The sequence below is a fragment of the Cygnus atratus genome, chromosome 15 (genome assembly GCF_013377495.2).
Source record: "Cygnus atratus isolate AKBS03 ecotype Queensland, Australia chromosome 15, CAtr_DNAZoo_HiC_assembly, whole genome shotgun sequence".
Classification (NCBI taxonomy): Eukaryota; Metazoa; Chordata; class Aves; order Anseriformes; family Anatidae; genus Cygnus; species Cygnus atratus.
In genome coordinates, this window is record NC_066376.1 from 14884973 (window position 1) to 14910501 (window position 25529).

A 25529-nucleotide genomic window follows, 5' to 3' on the forward strand; every position below is an offset into this window, starting at 1 on the left:
GTAAAATTTAGCAGTAACTGATTGGAATATTATTGTCATACTGTAAGTTCAGTTAAGGGGTTAAATACACATGACATATTTAAGTGAATTGTTAAGCAAAATCTATCACCATGAACTTGTTAAGATTTTTTCCAGAAATGTGGAGAAAGCAATGAACTGTATTCATCAACATAAGGTTTCTAAAAGACAATACTGTATTCATCCACACGTTTTCAAGTAGCGATTGTTCTTATGAATAAGGTATAGGCACATTAATAAAGCAATGTTTAACTTAAAAGAAAAACTCTGCTAATAATTCTTCTTTTCTTTTTTTTTTTTTGTACAAAATATGATTGATCATACCTGGTTGATTAAACTTATGAATTAGTGCACTCAATTAACACTTAATGTTATATAGGTTTTCAATTTATGCATAAAATTATAATGAAGAAGGAAAATTCTCTTCTTCCCTGAATTAACATTCAGTTGTATGTAACAGTAATTGCAGCTGTTCAATTAAGCAAACAGGACAAACAAACACACATTTGAAAGGAATTGTGTGCAGTGATGCATTGATTATCAAACTGTGAAAACAGCGGAGCTTCCTGTTCAATGGACCACGGTGTTATATCAACCATTTCAAAATGATCTCAGCATGCCAATTAACAAACAGAGGCCAGTCTCCACAGATAACACAAACACGATTTACGTTCCAATTAGAATTCACCACCCTATAATCCCCTGGGACATGGGACTCTGCATCCACTCCCCCTCTTCCCCCCACCTTAACAAAGAGTTGAGAAAGAAAGCATTTGGTCACTCAGTTTTGAATAAAATTTGTTCTTTTCCTAAAGACATCATTTTAATGAATTGATCCCCCCCTTTCTTTTTGGAAAACTGCATTCATACAAGATATTATGCTGAAGCATGAAGCACAGGTTAGTGTATCAACCCTTACTATAACAGTAGTAGATTTTTACTAGGTAGTTTTGTGAGTTCCCTGTTTTGATTTTACAAATAATAATAATAATAAAAAAGCTTTTCAGAAAAGCAAGGAGAGAATTTCAACTGTTTTTACAAGCTATTTGCCCTTCTACTGCCTTGCTTGGTGGAATGAATGCCTTCATCCCTAAAAGGTAGGAAACTTTTTTGGTTTGAAGATTTGAAGCAGAACGGTTATGGAAACCAATCATTCAGCTGATAACGCCACATCACCCTAAGAATAAACAAGTTCTACATATACTGACAGCTCCTCAGACACTTCAGTCTATGAATTGTCACCTTACTTGAGAAACATTCTTTCTGACTTTTTCAAGTGCTCACATAAGGAAAACTATGTTTACTTCTACTGATCAGTTCCCTGCCAGAAGCAATTGTATCACACAACCACTAGAATAAGGCAGGTACTTCTATAATACTTTTTATGCTGTCTCTTTTGCAGCAAACTGCTTCTCTGTGCAAGTGCAGCAGCATTGAGAAGAAATACTTTCTCATTTCAGACCATTTGATTTTTATAAGCCAATAGTGGGCTATTACTGTCAAAAGATGTATAATAGGCACATATTGCTTGCAGGTATGTGCATACAGGCAATCAGATGTCAATTAATGTCACCAAGTGCAAACTGAGCCAGTGAACAGTGAGACTGAGCACTTGGCCTGGGTTGTGCTCCAAGGAGAAAGGTGACAGATTACACAGCTCTCTTTCCTCCCATCCTGTTCTTCACAGTGCTAAAAATAGTGCTGGTTTCAGTGGTGGGGGTTTGGCTGTGTATTTTGTTTGTTTATTTGGTTGGTTTTGTTTTGAGTGCTGATATGAGGAAGTACAAATAGTAAAATTATGAAGATGATATTAAACGGGACAAGCTTGTTTTCAACGTCCAGTCCTGAAAATGTATGGCAGACTACAAGTCATTCTGCAGTGTGACATGATTTTGTTAGTCACATGTATGATTGTTCCAGTAGTCCATTTCTAAAAACCTTTATTTAAATGCAAGAGGCCACAACATTTCAATCTAACTATGCACATATTGATTCTCACCATGGTAAAGGATTGAAAATGGGCCACCACCAGAAGTATCAATGTTTCAGACTAAAATGAGAAAATGAGACAGGCTGTTCACATACTGGCTGGTCTTAAATCTACAGATAAGCAGGCTCTGTCAGAATTGTTTTTCTTTCCTTTAAGCACCATTTAAAATTGGTGAGTCTGTGAAGACTGACCTTTTCTTACTCAAAACCTGCTTTCCCTAAATATGAGTTGCTTTTTTTTTTTTTTTTTGGGGGGGGGGCAGGAAGGGGCTTGCATTTTGATTTGCTTTCATCAAAGAAATTCTGCTGAACAATTAAGATCAACTCTGAACTTCATTAAGCTGCTGTGGATTCAACAATCACAATTAAATTTGTGACAGTCATGGAAAAATTGAGTCTAAAGAAATACAAATACGGAGAGATCCGTTATTAAATTTGCCTGAATGCTCTGAAGATATAAATTGCAGGATGGCTATGGATATCAGGCAGATCATAATTCTCTATCAGCCCATGTCATGATTTCATATTTTTAACATAAGCTATTATATTACACATTAGCGATCTGGACAATGAGGCCAAGCATTCCCTCAGCAAGTTTGCTGATGACACAAATACTGGGAGGAATGGCTGATGTGCCGGAGGGCTGTGCTGCCCTCAGAGGGACCTGGACAGGCCAGAGAAATGGACTGGCAGGAACCTCGTGAAGTTCACAAAGGGGAAGTGCAAAGTCCTGCACCTGGGGAGGAACAACCCTAGGCACCAGCATCTCCTGGGGACAACTGAGATGAAAAACAGCTTGTCAGAAAAGGACCTGGGGACCATGGTGGACATGAAGTTAACCATGAGCCAGCAATGTGTCCTTGCTGCAAAGACAACTAATTGTATCCCAGGCTGCATTAGGAAGTGTGTTGCCAACAGGTTGAGGGAGGTGACCCTTCCCCTCTACTCAGCCCAGATGAGGCCACACCTGGAGTCCCGTGTCCATTTCTGGACTCCCCAGCACAAGAGAGACCTGGACATACTGGACAGAGTCCAGTGAAAGGTCACAAGGATGATTAAAGGGTGGGAGCACCTCTCCTGTGAGGAGAGGTTGACAGCTAGGACCGTTCAGCCTGAAGAATCGAAGGCTCAGAGAGATTTTATCAGTGTTAAGAAACACCTTATGGGAACATTCAAGGAGGACGGAGCCAGGTTCTTTTCAGTGGTGCCCAGTGCCAGGACCAGAGGCAGTGGGCACAAACTGAAAAACAGGAGGTTCCCTCTGAACATCAGGAACCACTTTTTCACTCCAGGTGACTGAGGACTGGAACAAGTTGGACAACATGACCTCCAGAGTTCTCTTCCAACCTCAACCTGTCATTCTGAGGTATAGTGATATGTAAAAACATTCTTAGGCAAATTATTTTTACAGGTTTTGTGTTCTAAAGATTTGGTGCAGTATTATTTCTTATTATTTTATCAGTTACTTCAGATGATTTATCATTATGACAAAACACTTGAAGATATGCTTTATCTTGGGAATCAGGAAGGAAAACTGATTCAAACCACTGAGCTCTAAACTTGCGTGACACATTCTACTTTACAATTAGTCTTAATTTTTATCTCGGCCATTACTGTAGATGTAAGTAAAATTCATTACACTAGTAATATTCCCTACATATACTACATATAGGCAGTAGTAATATATGTTACATATACATGTCTAGAGAAATATGTAAATATTTGTCTGCATGCATTATACTGTATTGCAAAATAAAGTTTACAAAAAAATCAGAATTACATACTAATAAAAACCAATTTGCAGTTGCTGGGTTTTAGAAATGTTTTGTGTTTTTATTTTCTCTAAGTACAGAAAGTACCTGTTATGCTTGACTTTTTGAAAAGTCAAACAAAATAATAAATTCAGCTAAAATAATTAAGAATGTCTACTGCCTTATCTGCATCTTCTGCTTCCAAAGGAATGATCACACAGTACTACTGCAGCTTAAGTTGTCTAAAATTTTGAGTATAGGGGAAATTAATAGAATTGCAGTCCAAATATACAGATATATCTCACTGTCATAAAATATTGAATGGGACAATTACAGCAATTACCATTGTATTACATGGGACATGAAGAATATGTGTGATTTTGTGGTTCGATCCAGAACATAAAGACACCTCATAGCCTATTATCATTTATACACACAGAATCCATATTCTCACTGAATAATTTGTGGAATAGTATGATTTTACAACAGTCTTCATTCAGCCTACTGATTTTTTTTTCCATCAGTTGGCATGTCATGCCTGTGGTAAATTATTGCCATACACAGCCTCCTGCAATAATGCTCTATAAAGAAAGAGAAATGCAATGACTTAACAGAGTAAAGGAAGGAAGGACAGAAAGAAGGATGGACAGATGGAATTTAGATGAATCCTCCCAAACTGCTCATTACAAGTTTCCTTTTAATGTAATCAAATACATCTCTGTACTTTGCTCAAGCAAACTGAAAAAGAGTAGTGGGATCAGTGGAAGATCTGTAGCCAATTGTTACAGAGAAATCTTAATCAGTTTTAGAAGTGTTTGCAGATTTTTTTGATAAGATAAAAATGAAACAATGGAAAATCAAAGACATCTGATTTTTTATGTAAAGTGTGTATAGCTGTACTAAGTATAATTCCCAAATAAAAGAGTTACACAAACACATAGTCAGAAGTTACAATATGGGTGCACTACTACCTACCTATTTGTACTACTACAAACCTACATTACTTTTTATCTTGATCTCAGATGCACTGACAGTGTTTATTGGATGACTAAATGATGCCTATTTTTTCATTAGTTTTTCCAATTACTAACATAGTTAATTTTCTATATTAATGTTGAGAATACATTTTCCTCAATTTTCATTTCCTATAACTCCTTTCACTTCAAGTTCTTGAAGTATTGTGAACATAAATAAATCAAGGTTCAAAATGTGTTATAGTATTGAGAATTATATCTGCTTTATTAGTTAAAAGTGAAAAATAAGAAAAATTATATGGAGCCTTGCAGACATAAAAAGCATAATTGATCATTTCCTCATCCTCCACTCATACTGATATTGTGGTTTACACAGTATTTGTTCTGCTCACAGAGCAAAACATTGGGAGAACTAAAAATAAAATGTCTTATTTTTGATAGCTCAACTTCTGAGACAGGCCTACTTGAAAGTTTTGTGCTGTTTCTGGGCTTACAGTGACCCAGACCTATCTGTTGCCTCAGAAAAGTTCTTGGTAATATATCCAAATTGGCAGCACCTGCATTAATTCTAATCCACTACAATCATCAAGAGTAATCTAGCATTGTTTTGAATATAGCGTTTATATCACAAATAGACCAGAGAGATGAAAAGACATTTCATCATTAGATCTCATAACTTTTTAAAAGGTACCATGGAGTGTTCTAGTGTATGGAGCATTAGGAGGAACTACCCACTGCACCTTTACAAAACACTTAAAATTAAAGACTTAAAACTACTTAAAATTAAGACTCTGATGTTAACTACATATCCCTGCTTTTCACATTAGAACAGCGCCTTTTGGGATATCTGATTGCATCAGTAGACTCCCATCCAGTATCATGGGAATACTGCTTAGATAACTGATACAGTTTTAATCAAAATGTCTCCTTTCTGCTAGGAACGTAGATACCTAAAACCTCAATACCTTCCTACCTCTGAGCTAAGGAGACAGCAGTAAGTGTTGATAATATCTTTCCATTTCTCTGCTCATAAAGTATGCCTTATTCTTGATCAGTAACTTGGAAAAAAAACAAAAACAACAACAACAACTCTACCTTATCTACCTGTGTACTTATGAATTGCCTTGGACCCACACCAGCTGCAGTACTACAGGTCCAGAATCCTGAGAACGGGTCAGAAAATCTTACAGTAAGCAATAAAACTGACCAATGTACATGGTCAACCTGCATCACCATTTCTGAAGCTGGTGATGAGAGAGTTTGAAGTATCTGCTATTCCTTGGCCTTCTCAAATTTTAGTTGTTGATTGAAGACTGACATCTTCTGAAAACATTCTTCATGACAACAGTAAAAAAAAAAAAGGCAACAACAAGAAAAAACCACCACAGATTTGAAATAAAGCAGAACAACAGTGCAGAGCTATTATTTTAACTGCATATTTTTTCATCTGTTACTATTTTGGTTTCATTTTGTGGACTGTATTTTCTTATTTTCACAGGTGTCAATCTTCATCTAGGAACTTCTATATTTGCTGGGAGGCAACCTTAATTCTCTTTTAATGACTTTTTCTCTTTGTGAATCAATACTTAATTTTAAAAGGTCTTCCTTTCTTCCTGACCATCTCCTTTATTTTTCCTACTTAAAGGCACATTTAAAAATGAATTCAATAGCTCAGTTATTTCAGAGGCATTATTACATTTCACATATAACTGTGTGAAATACAGAATATATTGTATTACATATAGTCATGGGTCTGGATTTTCCATTTTAGACTGTATTTTTGTATTCCTATTATCTTCTATGCTTCTGATTAGAACCTGTACTTCAAATTTTATTTCTTTCTCCTTTTTCAACAAAATATTTGTTCTTTCACAAAGCTTCAGCTCTGTAATTAAAATGAAAAGCTAAGTAGAACTTTATTATATCCAACTGGGAATTAATAAATAACTTGCTCTGCTGGAAACTGTTATACTGAGAACCAACACTGTTTATAATACATTTTCTTTTGACTTATGCCAGTTTTCTCTCTCTCTTTTCATCAAAATGTTTTGGTTGCAAGAAATAAAAATGTGAAGAAAAATGAATTATAAACTAAGAAGCTTTGAACATCATAAAACATAACCAAATTTCACAATATTTTTGAAATTACATTAAGTTCTGTACAAGTAAACATTCTGTACACGTAAACATTCTGTTACATTAGAGAATTAAGTAATGTAATCAGAAATACAAGGCTGCAACTGAGTGAAAACCAATGCACCAGTACAGTTACTGCATTTTCTAATGCATGAGTATTCCAGACAAGAAAACTGAAGCTAAACTAGAAATTAGTAATTTCTTCAGCATCTTCCTTAGTGAAACAACCTGCTGTTTCTGTTTGGTTCTGTTTCTGAACCAAAATGTTCAAGACTATAAGAGGAAAAAGGCCACCTTAAAATAAAATAATTGTCAAGCACCAAAAGCAGCAGTGGGCTCCAAAACTATGAACTGTTACACGAACATATAATTCTCACTTATTCAATCCCATTAACCAATCTTGAGGAAGATGTCTTGTCACCTTTCAGATTGGTAAACTGAGCATAATGGATGACACATTCTTTTGACATTATACACAAATATGAAAACTGGAAATTACACGAAGAAATTCAACACTGTACAACATATCTAAAATATGCCTCAAAAAATTCAACAGTAAAATGTTTAGGTGAGACTAAAGCAGCATACTACACTTGAGTAAGCCTTTGGCAAATGTGTGATTCTCATGTGTCAGTAACAGTATGTTACTGATAAAATCACTAAGTATGTAGAGAATTTTAAACTGTGCTAATTCATTTTAAATGTATTCTTAAACTGCACAAATTAATTTTCAAATGAGTATCAGCCTTTTACCCCATCAGAAAAAGAAAGGCTACTGCTTGCATAATTTCAATTTGTTTTCCTTTCAAATAACACCTAATAGAAAAAAAATCTGTTCCTTTGAAAATAGCTTTAAGAGATTACTGGTAATAAATACAAGGAATGCTTCCTACAACGATCTAGTGATTTTTTAATGTTCATACCAATGTCATCTCATCCATCTCTTTGTAACTCAACAGAGATGGTAAAACATAAGCACAATTAGGATATAGCAAGTTGTCTGTTGAAGTAAAGACAATTGTAACTTTGTAACCACATTGCTTTATCAAAATAATAACAGATGTGAAAGATTACAGTACTCTTGGTAACATTTTATATCCACGTATTTTTTTAAAAAACTGTAAAAATAGGGTGCAAGAATTATTTTGGAAGACTGAAATTCAGCCTCAACCATCTGAAACTTCTTGTATACTCAGATGTAAGTAGCCTCTTTGCATACATTCAAGGTAAAAACTTCAATATGGGTAAGAAAATTTAAAAAATATATTATTTAAAATGAAATTAGTGACCAATGAGTTATATACATTTTAATGTGAAGTAGGTAATTACTATCCATGGCTATTGATACTTACTAACAAATATAAATACTTCTTACATCATAAGCAATCTCTATTTCATTTAAATTTAAATATGTGGATATTTAAGCAATATGCATCCATCCATCCAAAGATGTACAAACATCTACCAAATGTTGCCTGGATTTGAGAAGTCTTACTTGGTCTCTCTTTCTCTCCATACTGCATTTTTATTCCTCAGGTATTAATATTCAATTTGTCTTTTTATTTTTTTCAATAGTGTTCTGGAGGTTGGCAGGAAAGTGTTTCTACTTTGTTTTAAAGTTTTCTTCGTATTTAATTTTGAAAGGAGACACTCTTCCACGCACACATACACACAGATTTTTCACATCTTTTTGCATTTATTCAACATTGGATTCAAGAGTTAATTCAGCTCCACTGAACAATGATAGATGTAATGAACAGAATGGTCTTCCAATGTGAGAGATACTCTTCTCAATTCTTTCTGACAGGCAAGGGATGGTAAATAGACAAAACAGAGTCAAGCTAGGCAGCAAACTTGTAAAAAGAATGACTCTGGTAATGTACAAGGACAGCATGCACATCAATGAATACTTACATAAATGTCTGCACCATAAAATCCATCCTGGTATACAACACTGCAAGGATGCACACACAAAGAAAAACATCCATATTAGTGCATTTCCACATGCAGATGCCACCAACCCCTGCACAGCTGAGGTTAGTCTTGTCACAAGAACAAAGGGAGGGGGAAAAGAAGGCACTCTTCACATTGGTTAAGGAGGTTGGTAGCAATTATCAGAAGTGGAACTGTACTGAGTATTACATCTTTATAAAGTATGCCAAATGCTTAGTCAAACAGAGGTAAAGCATGGCAGAACTGGAAAATACATCTGGCAAGGTCTTGTTTTTTACTTTTTTTTTTTTTTTTTTTTTTAAGAATCCACAAATTTGCAGCATTTTTTTTCTATAAAAATTTTCAGTGGGCTAATCCTGAGAACAGTTTTATTACATTTACAAAATGTTATTTCCTGAAATACTACTTTCTTGTCCTGTAATTATGTCGGCCTTCTGAAACAAAGTGGTAAATGTCATCACTTAGATGGGAAACAAAAAGCCTAAGTTTATATGGTGAAATAATTATACTGATGGAATTCTACCACTTGTTTCAAATCTCAATAGCTAAGTGTACACACAGATGAGAATATTCATAGGTACTGCGTTGATGCACATTTCTGATACTGACAACAAGTCTGGTAAGAATGCCATAGTGTTATTCTTATAAGAAAAGGGCTAAGCCTTCTCACTATCGTTTTACAACTTTGGCAAACATGCCCATAATTATCAGCTACCCTGGAGTTCTGTCTGGATACATTAGTACTTCTTATCTTCAAAAAACGTAGAATTGTTATGTTGCAATTAACAGTTTACCCAAAGATTTCTGCATTACAGCTAACACAAATTCTCAGTGTAAATAGTACAAATTTTAGATTCTAAACCCTTCAGGATAAATGACACAATATGACAAAGATGGTTTAAATGATTATACTAAATAAAACTGAAACTATGCAACAGTGGCCTACCAATTACACACATTGTATAAGTCCAGCAACTTTATTTTTACTTGGCAGTTCTGCAACTAAAGAGAGGTATCTCTAATATAAGAGTCAACCCAAGTTGTTTTGAGAGCTAAATATGAAAACACGTGATAGGCTTTTTGCAACAATATTTTCAATTTGAGAATACTAGTATCTGGGAATAATAGTTATCATCAAGTTGCTAGCCTAAACTGTTTTGCAATTTCAACAAGAATTTTCATGTCAGAAGTATAACTGATCTATTGAGGTCAATGGCCAAACCCCACAGGGATGAACTGGTATGTGTTTAAGCCAGATTCACTTGAGAAAATGACAAGTACACATACATGCATATAAACTACATTATACTTTAACAATGATGAAAGTTTGTTATGGAATAATAACATATGAAAACCTGGCTCCACTTAAATCAGAGTCTGCCATCTGCTTCAGTTAAGGTCAGAGATTTACTTATGTTTTTTTCCATAATTCTGTAAGAGCAGAATATGGCAAACCTGGACTACATTGTTAGTTTTCAGAAAACCTGTTATTTACATTGTAGTGTACCTACATTTCATTTCTGATATTCTAATTATTTTAAAATATTATGTTTTCCTCACAGCTGTTTGCATGTAAGAAGTAAAACATTCCACATGACTGTGAGGTAGAGTAACACAATCGTGAACAACACAGGAGTCTTATGAGATCATATACAAATGGTACAAAGGTTACTGCAGACAGAGGCTTTTATCAAGAATTTCATATAGCAAGTTTGTTTTGCAAATAATACACATTTAAAAAAAAAAAATAAAAGGCATATTTATTCCAAGGGCAAGGACTCCATTTTTAAAATAATCATGTATCTTCTGGATAGGATTACTCATTCCTTCATGTAAGGTGACAAACTCAGCCTCCACATCAAAAAGATGCTACACAGATCAGTGTTGTTGTACACTGTATTAAATTAGCACTTACTAAAGCAAGTCTAAAACTGTACATTTTTATGCATAATGTATAACTCAACATTATTTTCAATAATAGGCAGCTGTGTATACACAGCACAAAATTACAATAAAGCTCTGATTATTTGTTTATAATAGTATTTAAAAAAAAAAAAAAAAAAAAAAAACATCCAAATCCTAGTGGTTATATAGTTCAGAAAGAAATTTGTAAGAGGTTACTGAAAAATGAACCCCCCCAAATACCTCATCTAAAGAGAGTATCTAATGCCACCATCATGCCACATTCCAGTGACAATCCATTCTCCGCTCTTGGAATTCTGAAGTTCCCCAAGATGACCGCTGAGAAACAGTGATGATAAATCAGTGCACAACAGGAAGACAGAAGTGCTATTTTAGTTCTTTTGACCTAAAAAAGGGTATTTAAGAAAACTACCTTTAATGCCTATTCACTAGCTCTAGAGCTCATCCTTTAAAATTAGCAGTGGCAGCACAGAAGAATTGCTTCAGAATTATATTTCAGAACTAATTACCTCCACTACCATTAAGTTCTATAAATACAGCTACAGAAATACTAAACATATGCAAGGTTGATTAATTCCAGAAAAAATACTGGTATTGAAAAACCGAGGTTCTAAGTAAAAACGGATACAAGGTCCTCGCAATTGTTCAGATTTATACGACATGGAAATGCTAGTTTGAATCATGGATCACTTCAACTGTTAAGTGATCATCTAATTCTGCATCACACTGACTATTTAAAAATAGAATATTACCTTACGTGTATTTGGTTTATGAGGCAATGTTTTGGTAGCAGAGAGGCCACAGGGTTGGCCTGCGTGGGGAGATATTTCTGCAAGCCTGTGGAGCACTTCATACAAGAGCAGGTTGGTATGTCCTGTAGGAAGCTGCAGCCCAGGGACAGCCCACACTGGAGCAACAGGAATGTATAATAAGGAAGGAGCAGGAGAGAGGAACTCTTACAAGCTGACTAAAACCTCCCACTTCCCAGTCCCCTGCACTGCTCAGGTTGGGTAGGAGATAGAGGAGTTGGGAATGAAGGACTGAAGTGGAGCCTAGTAAAAGGGAGTATGGATACAAAGTGTTAATAATTTTTATATTTGTTTCTCACCATCCAACTCTACTTTAAATAGCAATAAATTAAATTAATTCTCACAAATTCTAGTCTATTTTCCCCATGATGGTAATTGGTAGGTGATCTCCCTGTCTTTATCTCGACCCATGACCTTCATCATATTATTTTCTCCCCGTGTCCTGCTGGGGAGGGAGAGTGAGAAAGCAGCTGGGTGAGAGTCTGGAAGCCAGCCAAGATCAACCCACCACATAACATTAAAATATACTATTTTCAATTATTATTGAACATTATTATTCAGAAATAACACATTTGAGAGAACGTGTCAAAAAGAGGACCCATTTCCTTCCTCCTCTTGGTGATTTGTGAATTTATAGTGAAGATCTTGCAAGATGAATAGGGACTGAAATGCTTCAAATTCCCAAATGCAGCTGGTTGTAATCTTGGGTAGGTTAGTTCATTTATCTAGGCCGTCTTTTTACATATAATGCTCAGTCAGGTACAGACAGAAACTTACTTTGAATTCTGAATCTGTAACTGCTTGATAAATGTTATACCGGAGAAAGAACCCAACACAGAAGTGAGACAAAGGCATGACTCTATCACTAAACAGGGTTAGTATTAAGATGAAGTGACAGAACCAGGCAAACGAGTATAACATTCCCAAGCAGGACATGCACTTTGAAAAGAAATCAGCTGATTTTATCTAATTTTCTCCATACATTTTTGTAATATGATATGTTAAATATAAGACCTTCAGCTTCTTTGGAAGTTTGCCTCTTAATTTTCTTCACATTTTCATGGATTTTGGATATTTTCTCTATTTACCGTCCTTGTCACTTGTTGGCTCCTGTGACTGACTGTTATCACTGGAGTCAAATGTATTTTCTAACCACACCCATCATCAGAAGGAAAAAGTGTAAAGCATCAACAGCTATGTTTTACTCTTGCACTTTTCTTTCCTTTAGTATATTATTTTCCAAAGGGTAATTTGCTTGACTCATCATCCTCTTTTCTCTCTCTGAATCTGCAGACAGAGAACAGATGTTATGTCTCAAGCATGGGAAGAGACTGAATGCATCACGTAGGAACCCATCTTGCCACAGCTCCTTTTACATTTTATATTCAAAAAATTGTCCTGGCAGACACATAAATCTTGAGTTCCTTGTAAACTGACACAGGGTCTGGAAATAGTCATGTATTGAAGTCTGAATTACTGCACCCAAGAATGGATGATCTGTTAATGCATTACCTGGAGGCATTAAAATAAGGACAACAAACTATGGGGATTTATTCAGATGTATTTTATGATTTTATTGTGCTAAGGAAAACTCAAAGAGAGAAACCTTGATTTAATAAGAAAGCATGCATCTAAATAATAAGAAAGCATGCATCTAAATAATATCATATGTGGCAATCATTTCCTGAAATTATATTTGATAAATACGAAACTGTTTTCTCACCAACTATTAAACACCTGCAGTGCATTTTTTTGTTGTTGTTGTTTTGGTTTGGTTTTGTGTTTGTTTTGTTTTGCTTGTTTGTTTGTAAATTTATTAAGGCAAGCTCATTAGCAGTTTAGATTACACCTATATAATATTCTGGGAGGACTTCATCTGTCTTTATATTAATTTTCCTACCCTTATCTTTCAAAAGGATTGGGTTAAATAATCTGGCATAAAACAGTTCTTGCATGTGCAAACCTTCGTACAGTGACTTCTTACCAGCTAAGCATATATGACTCTCAGCCATACAAACAATCTGCACAAGTTAGCATAAATAACCTAAAGCAGATTAAATGCATGGATTTAGTGCAACAAACAGGCATTACAATCGTGATTTGAGCCATTGCAGTAGGAGTCAAAGTTATAGTACACTATTTCCCCTCCATCACAATTAAGAGCAAGCACATGATGAATAAAAATTCTGCGTTTTCTGTTTGCTGATGGGGTCACCTTTACTGCCCTAAAGATATTTTCCAGTTTTTGATCCCTGCTGAAGACAAAATATGCCTTTTATATGAAGCTTTCCTGAGACAAGTAATAGAAGAGATGCAATTATAACCTAAAATAAACCAAAGGCAGGATTTTCAACACTAATAACACAACTTTCACTGTTGTGAATATAGAACTGGAACTCCTGTATGAGACTTAACAATACCATTATTCCACCTTTTAGTGTTCTCTAATTCCAGGTTTTTGTCTTTCCAGTTTCAACATTTTATGCCATGAAAAAATTACAGTATTTACTTTGCAAATTAATAGAGGGCGTTGCTGCAGAGAACAAAGCTGGAAGACATAAACCACTATGAGCTGGCAAAACATGCTTTTTTGTTCTAACAGTTGCACATATGTACAAAGCAGAGTCCCAAGTAAAAGAAAGGTTCTGTGAGCCCAAAGAAATCTATTGGAAAAAACATAACCACTGTTATGTTAAAGTAGTAGATGTAGTAGCTTATATTAATTATCCTTCTTTCTTAATTTTCTTAAAGGTGTTATTTGCAATCAATTACTTTTAAAAAGGGGAACAGTTCCTGAATAGTCTGTTACTTTTCCTTTGCCCTCCCCAGCTTCATAATTTTTATTTTATTCTTACCATCCTGTCCCTGATATTCCACGATCCTATTACATTCTGCTGGGAACTGTTTAAAATGTATAATATATGATACAGTATGTTCTGTCACAAGAAACAGATGAATAACACAGAAACTGGTTGAAATCAGTCTTCTGGATCAAGAGGCAGACATAATTTGTGATAGAAAGGGTGTATTTTCTATATTTACACAAAGTACATTTCTTTCCATTTTCATTTCCTTCTCCATTTCATAGAATCATAGAATCATTAAGGTTGGAAGAGACCTCCAAGATTATCTGGTCCAACCATCACCCTACTAGCAATGCCACCTGCTAAGCCACGTCCCTAAGCATGAAGTCCAACCTTTCCTTAAACACCCGCAGGGATGGTGACTCCACCACTTCCCTAGGCAACCCATTCCAATGCCTGACTACTCTAAGAAGAAATGCCTCCTAATTTCCAACCTGAACCTCCCCTGGCACAATTTGAGGCCATTCCCTCTAGTCCTGTCACTAGTTATCTGCAAGAAGAGGCCAACCCCCAGCTCCCCACACCTTCCTTTCAGGTATCTGTAGAGAGCAATAAGGTCTCCCATGAGCCTCCTCTTCTCCAGACTAAACAACCCCAGATCCCTCAGCTGCTCCTCACAGGATTTGTGTTCCAGGCCCTTCACCAGCTTCGTAGCCTTTCTCTGGACACGTTCCAGGGCCTCGATGTCCTTCTTGTTCTGAGGGGCCCAAAACTGAACACAGTACTCGAGGTGTGGCCTCACCAGAGCCGAGTACAAGGGGATGATCACCTCCCTGATCCTGCTGGCTGCACTATTCCTGATACAAGCCAGGATGCTGTTGGCCTTCCTGGCCACCTGGGCACGCTGCTGGCTCGTGTTCAGGTGAGCATCAATCAGCACCCCCAGATCCTTTTCCTCTGCACAGCTTTCCAGCCACTCTGCCCCAAGCCTGTAGTGCTACATGGGGTTATGGTTGCCAAAGTGCAGGACTCGGCACTTAGCCATGTCCACTCATCTCACTGGCCTCTGCCCATCCTGTTCAGGTCCCTCTGCAGGGCCTTCCTACCCTCCAGCAGATCGTCACTTCCCCCAATTTGGTGTCATCTGCAAACTTCCTGAGGGTATACTCAATTCCCTCATCCAAATAATCAATAAAGATATTAAAAAGGATGGGTCACAGCACCAACCCCTGGGGAATACTCCTGGTGACCAGTCGCCAGCTGGATTTCACTCCGTTCACCACTACTCTCTGGGCCCAGCTGTCCAGCCAGTTTTTAATCCAGCAAAGAAAGAATGTACCTGTCCAAACCACGGGCTGCCAGTTTCTCCAGGAGAATACTATGGGAGACCGTGTCAAAGGCCTTGCTGAAGTCTAGGTAGGCTACGTCAACAGCATTTCCCTCATCCACCAGGTGGGTCACCCAGTCATAGAAGGAGATGAAATTGGTCGGGCAGGACTTGCCTTTCATGAACCCATGCTGACTAGGCCTGATCCCCCAGTTGTCCCGCATATGCTGTGTGATTGCATCCAAGTTATTCCATCTAAGATGTTCCATCAAAGGTTCCATCACCTTTCCTGGCACCAAGGTCAGGCTGACAGGCCTGTAGTTCCCCAGATCCTCCTTACAACCCTTCTTATGGATGGGCATCACATTAGCAAGTCTCCAGTCATCTGGGACCTCTCTTGATGACCATGATCACTGATAGATGATGGAAAGTGGCCCAGGAATCACATCTGCCAACCTCCTCAGCACCCTTGGGTGGATCCCATCTGGCCCCATGGACTTGTAACAGTTCAGGTGGAGTAGCAGGTCTCTAATTGTCTCCACTCGAACTGTGGGGCGGTTATTCTGCTCCTTGTCCCAGACTTCCAGGTCAGGAGGCTGAGTACTCCGAGGATAAGTGGTCTGTCTAGTAAAGACAGACGTAAAGAAGGCATTAAGAACCTCAGCCTTATCCTTATCCTCTGTAGTCATGTTCCCCCTGTCCCTGCCAGCTCCCGGGCTAGAGTCCATTTCCCCCTTTGAGACAGGTGGGACCCATTGGCAGCCATCAGGCCAAGTGCCGAGTAAACCTCCCCGTGATCAAAAAAAAAAACACAAAATTCCTGTGATGGCACCAGCCATATATTAATCAGCTGGGCCTTCCAGGTCCTCTAAGCATCCCTCCCCACCACTGAAGGGATAGAGGAAAACACTACCTGCGCACCCACTCCATCCAGTAAATGCCCCAGTCCCCTGAAGTCTCTTTTGACAGCCTTCAGGCTTCTCAGCAATTTCACCACTGCCAGCCTGAATTATCAATAAGGGGTAAGAACTGGAGGGGCGAACAACTCAGGAAGTTTCCTGGTAATGTCCCTGACCCAGGCCTCAGGGAGGCAGCAGACTTCCCTATGGGTAGGATCAGGCTGACATATAGGGCCCTCTGTTCCCCTCAGAATGGAGCCGCCTACAACAATCACCCTTCTTTCCTTCTTGTTGGAGGAAGTCTTGAGTCATGGGGTCGACTTTCTTGCCCTAGACAACCTCCAGTGTAGACTTTGCCCCACATTCTCACCACCCTGTCCCTCAAGCTCCAGGGCCTCAAACCTAGTGTGTAAGGGCACCTGGGGAGGCGAGGCGGGTAGAGAGGGGGCTCACCTGTGACACTGAGCAGGGACCTGTTTCCATTCCTCTCCATTTCTCAGGTCCCCTCCCTCTGCCTGAAAGTGACAGGGCAGGGGGTCCATCACTATTTGGGGTGTATCGCCCTGGTGCCTTTCTTGCAGGCATGGCAGGGAGTGACTCCACCTGTCTATCTCCTGCTCACACTCCCTGATAGTCCTTAATCTCTCCACCTCCTCCTTGAGCTCTGCCACCAGGCTGATCAGATCCTCCACCTGCTTGCGCTTCACGCAGGCAGTATCTCTGTCACCCACCATTGGCAGCATCATGCTCAGGCACTCCCTGCAGCCAGAGGCTTGAACTGACGTATCTTTGGGCATTTGCTCTGGGTTACCACAGCCTTTTTGGTGAGCGCTTTGGTGAGTGCTTTCCTCCTGGTGGAGGCCATGCCTGGGTTTGCTGTCTGGGAGGCAACTAGAAGGAAAGCTGGTCTGAGTAGGGAGGCATACTCCTCCCTCCCTGCTCAAACTGCTAGACAAACTGCCGTGCCATGCCATGACTGAAGTGCCAAGCCCTGTTTGCCCACACTGATCACTGTGCTCCTGGTTGCTCACGCTCCCGAGGCAGCCTTTGTACCACCAGGGAGGGGGCACTGCTGGCTCCACCCAAGCCCTGTCAGCCGCCCTTGCGAGGGCTGCCAGGCCCTGACTGTTCCCTGAGCTACCTTGAGTGGCCGCGATGCAGGAAACCACCTGTCCACCATGATCCAACACTCCACTGCAGAATGTGACTGCCTCTCAGTTTTACTTCTACTGACATCCATAAAATACCATACATACTTCATATGCCATTTCTCTAAATTTCTCATTCACTGAGGTCATGACTGGAACACCCAGCAGAACAAGAATTAGGGAAACCCAGGAACTAATCTTGCAACTCAGATCTGTTTGCTGGCATCCTTCTCCCCCAAGCTGACTACACAAAGAAGTTAAGAACTCCATCTTCCATTTCTTCACAAACTACACAACTTCTTAGATAAGAGGAGATTGTTACATGCCCCAAAACCAGAAACATGAAAGAGAGAAAAACATATTGTTATTCCCTGTTCTCCCAGGAAAAATGCCAGAAGTGGAGGTACGGACTTAAAGCCACTTCACCATTAGGTTCATCAGAATTAGAAGGAGTGCATGTGAAGATGCACAAAGCCATCATCACATGCTGAACTTGTGAAGACCTTGAGGCAAGTGATGCTAGAATAGAAGGGCTTCTTGTTAATTTTAGATACACTACTACCAGATACACAGTGATGGGCACTAGGTTTTCCTGACACCTGTTTAAAGATGGAGCAGCATACTCATCATGTTTTAGTATTTGGCAAATGATTTTCAAGAATGCTGAGCTACCAGTTTCTGCAGAGTTCAAAAGCAATTGCAGGTATCAAAATCACATCACCTATTTTTGGTAGTGTGCTAAAGAAAACAAAACCTGCTTCTTTCTCCTTTTTTTTTTTTTTTTGGCAATTACTGCCAACTGCATCCAAAATCTGTCATAAGAGTACTTTTACTAGTAGCTTCAGCTTTATATAATTACTAGGTGAAGCATAAATACAATAAACAACCCTAGAAAGACACAAGTCAAGGCAAAAAGACTTTTATCTTCCTTTTTTTTTTTAACTTTTTTTTTTTAACGTTCATCTTTTAAAAGTATTTTGTACAAAACAATACCTAATAGCCAGGGAGAGGCTTGCAAGAAAGACCAAAGAAGCAGTATGCTCGAAACCTCCTACCTCAAAGCTCACACAAAAAGGAAGGTAGGAAATGATTTTAATCAACTTAGTAACTGCTTTGCTCCTCAACCAAGTTACCAGTCTTGCTGTGAAATACCCAGAGCCCCCTGAGATAAGCAGACAATAGCTCACAGTTATGTTCTCCCACACTGACAGGCTCTGCCCTCCATGCACCTCTCATGCCATATTCATGACCATTTCTTGCTGCTATTCCTCCTGCAGCACAGTCTTGAAGCTAATATTTCCACCCAATAAAGATCTCCAGAAATGTTAATATTCTCTTTTCTCACACAAACGAAACCAAAGCTTTATTCCCTCATGTCAGTTTCAGTAGTTTTTTATGGTACGTAAGTGAATTACACATACCAAGTTATAAACCAGCTGCACACTGTAGTATTTTGAGGCATTAGAAATGATGCCACAGTTGCTAAAAATGATTTTCCATGAGTTAATAAACAAGAATATCTCAAGGAATTGTTGAAACGCCTCACTCTCAACTAAAGAAGCCATTAATTATGTATGTATTGCTACATATCTCATGAACGCTGACTTTATTTTAAAGAGACACATTGTAAAGCATGCATGATGTCCTTGATTTATAAAAAAACAGAGTCCCTAAATATGCCTGTATTCACTAGTTTTCCTTAGACATAGCTAAGTGTGCCATATTTGCTGTTTCCCAGTGACTATGAGGCACAGCAGAACAGAGATTTCCGTAAGAATACATGCTACTTTGTTTTGCTTACTGACAAGATCTTCCAGATTTCCTTACAGATTGGGACACATTGCCGTTTCTTAACTTTGTTGAGAAGAAAAAGTCACAGTCAGGATCAAATAGGACATCAGTGAACAAGCATAAATACAAATTCAAGGGAAACTGAAAAGAAAGAAGGTCTTTGTTACACAGCAGGGAATATTCAGACAGTGTTGCACTTGTAAGAAGCTGTCACACTAGTATCAGAAATACTTTTCTTACATTTGCATTTGATTTCCAATTTGAAAGTGATTATTTCAGTTCTAAAACTTCTGAATATAAACAAATCAGCGTGCAAAAGATTATTGCAAATCAATTAGTATAGTTCATTTGTAACTTATTTAAAACCAGCTTTATATTCTACATTTACATGTGGGTACTTTTTAAAAAAGGAAATTATATTTTAAACTATATGTTATATGTTATTATATTATAAACTATATGTTGCTGAGATTTACTGCAAAGTTAAAAATAATTAAAATTCACACATCATACAAAAATGTATGAGGCAACTCCTTTTTTTAATCATTAAAAATATTTTCATATGAACTGCTTGGCTATAACCTGGGCTACTTGAGTGAAAAATGAAAGCTTGCTACCAAATGAATAGCAAAACAGCATTCAAAGCTTTTTCCATTTTTCTTGTCAACAAATGATATTCTAAGTTGCTTGCTTCATTCTGCAAGTTCATTCATTCTCTGTGATCTCTTTATTTTCCCTGTAATTTTCCCAGACTCTACTTACATTGTAACTGAAAATAACATATTTATAGCTTACTTTCATTGATTAAGAATTTTTTCTGATGTAAATCCCTTTTTGCCTCTTTGATAGGTCAGAGTACAGAATGGGTGAGCACAGAGGAAAGCATTGCAAAGAAATTCCAAATTATACTACTATATCAATGAAGTTACTAGCAGAAGGTATAGTACACTAGGCCAAATAAATTATTTCAGAATAAAGCTTTATTTATTCAACTGTGGATGAGTGTAAGAGAGGTATTTCTGCACCGATCCAAGAATTGCAGAAGTTGGAAATGTGTGTATCAGAAAGCAATGTGATATTTTAAACCATATGTGGACAGAAAAATAAACTTGACTAATCTCTGAATTTAGACCTATTTAAATTAAGACTCTTAATTTAGCTTATCAATTGAAATTACAGTGTCAGACTGTATTAGAAAACACACTTATTGACACAGCAGAGTCCTAGATTGCCAAGGGCTTATCTCAGACAGCCTGAAGTCATCATACCAATGAAAAGATGTAACTTCTCCTGAATCAATGCATGGCCTTCTCCGAAGTCAACGACACGTCATAAAGGCAGATGAGAACTGTCCAACCTAATTGTCAGACCTTCCTGCAGAAGAGTGCTGAGATCACCTCTTGGAATCTGGTTTTGAAACACTGCTGAATCTGACTGCACTGCAGGCATCTGTATTAATTTACAACTGAATTTCACAATGGTTACATCTAACATAGTATCCAAAGATGCTGAAGCTATGTAGTACAGTTGTATGAGAATATACAGGTATTACACTTAGAAATTTAATTCTTCCTGTTGAGTCACTGTACTAACTAAACTATAAACATTTACATGTAACACAAACTCAGAGTGCACCCATATGTGACCCCTGAAATTAAAGGCAATGTAAGTTACTTACTGATCTGAAAGTATTTTTACTTCCTTTGCAAATACTAACAAAATAAAAAATTATTGTACAATTTAAAAATTGCATCTCACATAAATGGTATATATTTTCCTGTATTAATTTATGACTTTGTCTTAAACACAGGTGTTTCATTCATGAAATCATAAAACTGATAATAACATAAGCTGTGATCTCCTTGCATATTAGACACCCTACTTAAATTTAAGAGTTTCTTTTTAAAATAAGTAGCGATGGATAGTGTCATTTTTTTCTAACCAGACAACTTTCTAAAGCAGAATAACTTATTTTTAAAGGGTTATATTTAGGAGAAAAACAAAAATAATTTAGCTGTGCATGTATGTGAACACATGAACCATACATATGAGTCCCTTGCTACCTCCATTGTCCTTTAAGTCAGCTTAGTGGCTGGCAGTATAGATCAAAAAGTTAGTTAAAGAAAACTGGAACAAGAAATCAGAATATTGTCACTTCGCGTTCTTCAAGATTGCATCAAATATTCTTTTTAAATTAAAGCTTATATAAGGCTTAGGAAATGTAGGGCTGCTCTCATCTGCAAGCTCAGAGCAGAAATCAGCTTTGGGTCCTAGACAACAGAGCCTATAATTTAAAGTTGGTAAACAGCTAAAGCCTTGAAAGCACAAAGGAAAATCAGAAAATAGGGTCTGTGCTTGTATTGTGCAATATATGTAAGTATGTTTATTTCCTATGTGCAGCACCCATTTCATAGCTGAGACATCCAGATATGAAATTGGTCCTATAGGACATTCTAAAATTGTTCCCTTCATTGCCACATACAGATACCTGGACTACCTCTAACAAAGATAGTCTAAGCAACAGTAAGATGCTTTGGTGGGATACCAGCCTTGCCCAAAGGTAATTCAAGCAATCTTTTTCAAAAATCATGGTGTCTTCATTAAGTAATAGTTAACTTAAAATTAGCTTATTAAACTACACAAAGCACTTAAAGGAAAAAAATATACACTTCACTTTAACAAAATAAACCTGATTTTGACATTATTTTAATTTTAATTTTCCACACAGCTTATTTCTCTGAAGGGATACTGCCCAATGTGAAGGAACGGTCAAAGTGCATGTCTCAAATATCCCTGAAAATTTAGCTCTGTGACTGACTGGCTCTTTTTGCAAACCCCTCCAGGGAAAAAAAAAAAAAAAAAGACATGCCTTTTGGCTTAATCAAATAAACGTTTCATAAGAAACTGCTTCCAACCAGACAGGTATAGTCAGCTTACTTGCAAAAGGCTGGTAGTGGTAGGGGATCTGAACAAACTAATGCAGATGGAAACAGACTGGTTCTCCCTTAATATTGCAATATTAAACAATATCAATATTACCAGGTTCCAATACTATGACAGTATCACAATATAAATCTTATGCCTCATTCTGTATTGCTTTGTATTACTTGGTCCATTTCTTTCTGCAATTCCAGACCTTATGTCTTAGCGAACACATTTCAGACCCCTCCCTGAACTGGAGTATTGTGAGCCCCGTAATTATTGCATTCTGACAATATGGAAAGGATCGAGTCAAAATTAGCCTCTGATACCTTCACCTAGCCTGTCTCACCAGAGTGCCAGGGAAGTCTGGGGTGGGAAACTACTGAAGGGCACCTGTCTTCTACTGTAATGAAATAGGAAGATAGGGTCTCAGCACATCTTATGCAGCAAGCTTCCTTACAGGGGGATATCCAAAGTGACAGCAGATGAGCTGCGGAACAGCATCGTAGTGAGGAAAGAGAGAGGTCACCTTCACTCCATGACTTATTATTTAAACAAACATGTACTGGAAAGCACATGGCCTTGAGAGAAGCAGCCCAGTTTTCAAACTTTGTAAAAATATCAGCTTGAAAAACTAAACTCAGAAACAAAAACAAAAAACCAAACTCTAAGCCTTTAGGTCCAGAGACAACTTTCAGTGGATGATTTGAAGGAAAAGAAGTTACTTGATCCAACCTCCTTAATAACCAGATGTTTGCAATCATCAAAAATACATCTTTAGCTGAAACAATTTCCCTGTTCCAAAGCATTTAGTCTCTAAGAGCATTTACATAACAGTATGTGACACCTCAAATGCTTAAGGCCACCAACCATGGCAGTACAAATTACAGTCATTTTTCAATACACTGTGCAAGGTGCACCACTTCCAGTACTTGGATTGGTTGCATGCTGTGTTGGTTTCTGCAGTGAGACACGATCAGCGTGCACCACAGCTACACAGTTTGCAGCCTTCGGAGATTCATGGTAATAGGTAAAAGAGGCTGATCTCCTTACCCGCCGTAGGCTGGAATTGGAGGAGGGGGTGCTGCTGCACGGAACGTGTTGTACACTGTGCGACCTCGGCCTCTTAGATGTGCACCTCTGTAAGCAGCAGCTGCCGTTGCAGCTGGGTAGGGAAATCCTGGCACTGTGAAGAGAAGGAGAGGAAAATAAAATATTCAGATCAATCTGGTGTTTGAAAACTAGGCAAAATACTGGTAATGTAGCAGCATAGTTGTGCTTATATTAAAGCATGGCCCATAACTAGTTGAGGGCATTGTTGGATAACTACATTATTAGTCTTTTAACAAGAGGCCTCATCTTCTAACATAAAATCTTTTTATGCAACTAGGAGATGGCAAACAGGGAATTTATATAGCAGTATCACAGGTAGCACAAAAAGACACTCATTATTAAAAACAATGCTGCCTGTTGTAGCTGATGCTGCTAAAAGAAGACTTTTGAGGCCAAAACCTCCCAGCTCAGGCTCAAATTTAGAGTACCAGAGAATTCTCCATCACATTATTGGATTTATCTTCAAAGTTTGCCATGCTTTGAGTGAGGGTGAGATGTTGGACCCGGTGACCTCCAAAAGCCCCTTTCAATCTAAATTGTTCAGTGATGAGCTTCATTTTTGTTCAGAAAGTTGATTATTATTAGGTTTGAATTTTGTTTCATTTTTTTCAACTGAAAAAAAAAGGTAGAGCAAGAGCTTTCTCAGAATTTGGGGGTATATTCTGTTCATAATAGTACCTGTTATTTCTTCAAAGGCAAGAGTTACATAGTTTGGAAATATCTATACGAATTCAGATAATATTAAGAGCCAATAAAAACAATTTAGACATATAAAGAAGAAATAAACTCATATAGTTTTATATTGTCATTGCAAGTAAATGTAAACATCAATTACCATTCCATGTGAAACAAAATATCTTCATCAGAAATTGAACAGTAATATAGTACTACGTAGATTTTTTTTCAGTAAAATATTTGTAAAACTTTTCACATTTTAATTTAAAAAAAAAAGAAAAAATGAAACTTTCTAATTTACTTTCTCTGCCAGTTTTTTAAACAATGCTTCATTATTCATTTCTCTTTTGAACATATATTGTTGGCCAGTGTTAGAACAAGTATTTTTGGAACTAATTCATCAGTGAGATACAGAAAATTAAATCCTGCTCTGGTGACACTCAAGTTACTTTAGTTGTGCTTCATTGTATTGAATTATGTAAATTAAGCATGTAAACAGATAAATAAAGATTGCTTAGAAATGCCCTAATAAAGGAAAACAAATGGAAGAAATTATGTATAAGCTTTTCAAGTCTGAAATTTGACTTCAATCCAAAGTTGTGTTTCATCTGTTTTAGAAGTAAATTTTAAAAGTAGCCTTAAATTTGAAATAAAATAAAAAATTATCAACTTATAGATATTGCTGGCTGAACACATGAAGGAAAATACTGTAATTATGTTGACCTCATTACAGCCTTACAGCATTACAGGCCCCTCTCACTGAAGAATCTGGCCAGGAAAACATATCTGAAATGGTAGATATCTTAAATGATAAGCCTGAAGGTTGGTATTCTGTAGCTAGATTTAATAAATGTAGTCTTAGGGACACTCCTGAACTACCAAGAATAAGAGAAATTTCTCTGACCTAAATGCCACTGACAAAAAAAATAATGAAGTCTAACAATCTTTGAGCAGTTTGGACAACTTCTTCACTTACATGTACATCTGTATTTTTCTACATACTGATAGAAAACAGTTTTCCAAGAAAAAGGAAGCAATAGTAAAGAATAACAAACCAACTCAAAAAAAAAAGAAGTCTAAACTCAAGTTATCTAATGTATCTAACAACACTACGGGTTTCCAATCCATAATCTAGGAACCCCCATTCAAAGATCTGCTTCAGCAATTAATTATTAGTAGATACATCTACGTTTGGCAATATTTAAAGCAAGGAAGTAGTCAATACTCTTTCAGTGAAACACTCAGGGTCCTAGACAATCTTTCTTCTGTAAGATGTACTGTTTGAAATTAATTCACC

The 25529-nt window shown here is 37.4% G+C and overlaps 1 protein-coding gene across 4 annotated transcripts in view; it reads right to left on the reverse strand.

The window, feature by feature from the left end:
- RBFOX1 (RNA binding fox-1 homolog 1) overlaps positions 1-25529 on the reverse strand; it is an 869105-nt gene that overhangs the window by 30573 nt on the left and 813003 nt on the right. For 2 of the 4 annotated variants that reach the window (XM_050713747.1, XM_050713748.1), the window contains 2 exons: positions 23498-23630; positions 8783-8822 (listed from right to left, as the gene is read on the reverse strand). In XM_050713747.1, the coding sequence (XP_050569704.1) occupies positions 8783-8822; positions 23498-23630 (173 nt within the window). Of the gene's footprint in view, positions 1-4296; positions 4340-8782; positions 8823-23497; positions 23631-25529 lie in introns of all 4 variants that reach the window. The other 2 variants (XM_035548778.1, XM_035548777.1) reach the window with 1 other exon arrangement.